The 3,837-nt window shown below is 37.1% G+C and overlaps 1 protein-coding gene across 1 annotated transcript; it reads left to right on the forward strand.

Annotated features, from left to right (window-relative positions):
- Positions 1-2,731: 2,731 nt before the first annotated feature.
- On the forward strand, positions 2,732-3,553 carry LOC121986621 (transcription repressor OFP4-like). Its single transcript, XM_042540577.1, has one exon. It carries the CDS (start codon positions 2,732-2,734, stop codon positions 3,551-3,553), a length of 822 nt encoding a protein of 273 aa, XP_042396511.1.
- The last annotated feature ends 284 nt before the right edge of the window (positions 3,554-3,837 follow it).

A 3,837-nucleotide genomic window follows, 5' to 3' on the forward strand; every position in this document is an offset into this window, starting at 1 on the left:
AATTGAACAACTACACTTATCTTATAAATGTAGATATTTGACCAATATGATTCTTATTTCTAAGTAAATATTTATACAAAAAGCTAGGCTTTTAGTATACATTTCAACAGTAAAATGACGATGAAGCGCATGATACTCTCCACCCCAATCAGAATGAAACGAGTGGATTTTACGATCAAAATAGTGCTCAACTTGTTTTTGAAAGCGACAAAAAATATCAAAGAGATCAGATTTTTTTTCATAGGAAAAATCAAAGTAAACTTGTTGAAATTTTCAATAAAAATAACATAATAAAGAAAATCTTGATTAGATGAATAGGAGCAGGACCCCATACATCAGAGTGAATAATTTCTATAGGAAAACTAGAAGTGCGAGAAGAATATACAAAAGGTAATTTATGAGATTTTGCTTTTATGCAAGCTTCACATAAATGAGAAGAGGGGGCTAAAGAAATTGGTAAACCATACTAGTTAATGATATTCTAAACAACACGTAGAAACGGATGACCAAGACATACGTGCCAAGAGAGTATCAGTGTATTCTCCAACAAACGCATTAGTCTAGGTGGGTTGAAGATGATAAAGAACGTCTTTAATATTTCCTTGGAGTAGAATATTTCATGTTGTGGGATCCTTCACAAGACAATGATAAGGATGAAATTCAAAGAATACTTTATTATCAAGAGCAAACTGACGGACAGAAAACAAATTTTTAGCAATAGAAGGAACATGAAGAGTGTTGCACATGCGAAAAGTATGATCATATGAATGAAAGGATGTGTTTCTAATGTGAGCAATTTGTAAACTTGTGTCATTGCCTATTTGTATCATGTCGGGTCCATGATAAGGTGAAGCTTCTGTGAGAATATTATACTCCAATGTAACATGATGAGTTGCTCCAGAATTCGGATGTCATCCTAGAGTTTCAGGAACTGATGACGTTGTATTAGGAGGGATGAAGAGTGAAAATGCTCCAGAACTAGATGATTGAGTACTAAATTGACAAGATGAGGGAGAGGGTCGACTTGATAATACAAGTCCTCCTAAAAAATTTGAATCATATCTTTTATAACAATTTTGAGCATAATTACCATAATTGAAGTAAATCTGACAGCGTCCTCGACCCCGACCTCTGAAACCTCCAAATTAATTTTGGAGACCATATTAAGGAGGAGGCTGATTATGTTGATCAGGTTGTGGAGCCTTGCTAATCATGTGTGCCGATAAAGATAAAGAATCTGACATCCTTTGAGATTGTATTTGTAGAAGTCTTTCATGAGAGGATAACATATCATGAAACCTTTCAAATGACACTTGATCCATGTGAATCGTGACACTGGGAACAAAGTTATCATATTGAGGACCTAAACCTGCAAGAACATACATTAATAGTTCAGGATCAAGATCGACATGAATCAAATAGTAATTATTTATTATTTTAAATAAAATTATTAAATCTATTGAGGACCTAAAATTAATATATTGAATTATCATAATTTATTTATATATTTATAATAATGCATTTTATATTATTTAAAAGGAAGGATAAATGGTGTGATGCAATGTTAAACTACTTAGAAAAATAATTAAAAAGATTATAGTTAAAAATCGAATGAATGTTTTAAAAGTCGTCTTTGTAGTGAATTTATTACGAATTAGACGGGGGAATGTCTATTTAATATTAAGAATAAAAAAAATGATGGATGTCAAAGTTTTAGGACAAATATAGCTTGATGACTGTGATGCTGATAACAACTATACAAATAAAATATTTTTAATATAATTAGCTAGAGTAGGCGGTGGTTGAGAAGCAACATTCAAATTAAGCTGTAATGAGTAATGTAAAAGGAGAATCTCCTGGTTTGTGCCTTAATCATCTTCAAGAATCCAAAACCAGTATTTCCATTAATCCAAAAGATTGGGTTAATAATGTATATATATCTGCCAATTTAGTTAACAGAAAACTAGATTAGTACATATCACATGCGCACAGGGTTACGAGGACACATCAACTTCGATGTTTCCTATTCAAAACTATGTTGCTTAATCACTTATTTCCAATTTTTGTTAGGAGATGGGCGTCTTAGTCGCTAAATCTACGACCAGGTGTATATCAAATCACGATATAACGATCTGTGATTACCCAATTAATTATTTAACCCAATTCTCCGTCCAGTCGTTTGATATTTGAGCTTATCATATTGTTGGCGTCGAGAATGACATTCATTCCTAACATCTTTAATCAATGGTCCGAATGGGTCCCCACCTGATCATTCTTCTTTTGTCCGCTGCAAGAACTCTCTACGATCATCACCATCCTTGTTATCTAACATTTCTAAAATACACTACTGCAAACTCAAAGGTGAGGAACACATTGCTCTCCATGTTGTTGTCAGTTTGAAAAACAAACAAATTTATAATTTGTCTTCAAAATCGTCTAATTTTGACACCGCCACCCGCTTAAGGACATAATCCGTCAGCCACTGATCACCACCACCCACCCTTCATATATCAACCACCCCTTGAGGAAGAGCATCCTTAGAGAGTGAGAGAGACGTTTATCAACAACGGGATTAGCCCATGCCCTTCATGCGGTTAACAACTACTTTAGAGGAGCATGAAAACTATGTTAATGCAGGATATTTAATTAGCTTCTGTCCCGTTTGCAATAAATTCCTTGTTCTTGTGTAGGGAATTGAGACTTGAGAGAGAGCTAGGGGTGCCCTTTATAGATGAGGAGTTACAGGTTTAGGTTATCTGTGTTGTTGCCTAGCTCTTGGCTCAACAAGCTCGGAATCAAGGGCAGAGAAAATAGGAGGCAAGTGATGGAGCAATCCACAGGGCAAGACCAAGCTTCAGCAACAACACAAACCACGGAAGAACAAGGCCGCATCGCCAACAGAGCCTCCTCCTACATCCCAAGCAAAGACAGAAAGGAAAAGCTTTTCTGTTCCACGATGAACACCGAGGCATCACCCACTAGTTCGGCTGCTGCCGACGAGTTACCTCCTAGATTGAAGCGCACATCGCAAAGAATGGCTAAGAACCCATGTGCTGAGGTCGTCTCTTCCAACTGCCACTGTCATGTGTCTTCTTTCAACGGCAACATGGTGAGGAAGTTTAAGGAACTGGAGGTGATACCGGAGCTTGACAAGCTGCCACCAATTGTAACAAAGCCAGCGAAGGAAGTGCACGAACCGGCATCCAACAGAAAACTAATTCACTCAATCAGGAGGCGGCAAAGCTCACCAAGGATTGGAATCAAGCAGGTGAAGGATTACAGGAAGCAGAGCACAGCAGCACAAAGGGTAGTCACGCAGCAGAAGAAGCCCCTATTGGAAAGCTTGGTGGTGATGAAGTCATCTGCAAATCCTTTGAGAGACTTTGCAGAGTCCATGATGGAGATGATCGTGGAGAATAATGTCCAGGAAAAAAATGAGTTGGAGGAGCTGCTAGCCTGCTACCTGTCACTGAATGCCCAAGAACACCATGAAGTCATCATGAAGGTTTTTGAGCATGTCTGCTTTGTTCTTACCAAGATGAAATGCAACTGAAGGAATTAGCCTAAATAGAATGTAATTTATTCTAGAAGTAATATGTTAAGTTATCTTTCAGTGTTAGCGATTTGACTCCTTGCTCCCTCTCGCTCTTACGAAGAATGAAATTAGCTGAAAAACTGTCATTTAGGGAATCTGCCAGTCGACAGCCATGTATTTTGATTTAGTCCACCAAATTTAAAAGTAGTACGCAAAGTTGTGTCGTTGAGGTTACATTGTGAAGAGCTTATGGTTTAAATAATTCTCACTAATCAGAGTTAGTCTCGTTCTAAGCATCCCTT

This window comes from Zingiber officinale, chromosome 5B, assembly GCF_018446385.1.
Source record: "Zingiber officinale cultivar Zhangliang chromosome 5B, Zo_v1.1, whole genome shotgun sequence".
NCBI lineage: Eukaryota > Viridiplantae > Streptophyta > Magnoliopsida > Zingiberales > Zingiberaceae > Zingiber > Zingiber officinale.

Coding starts and splice junctions, on each gene's coding strand:
- LOC121986621 (XM_042540577.1), top strand. CDS start 2,732: ATGAGGAGTTACAGGTTTAGGTTATCTGTGTTGTTGCCTAGCTCTTGG.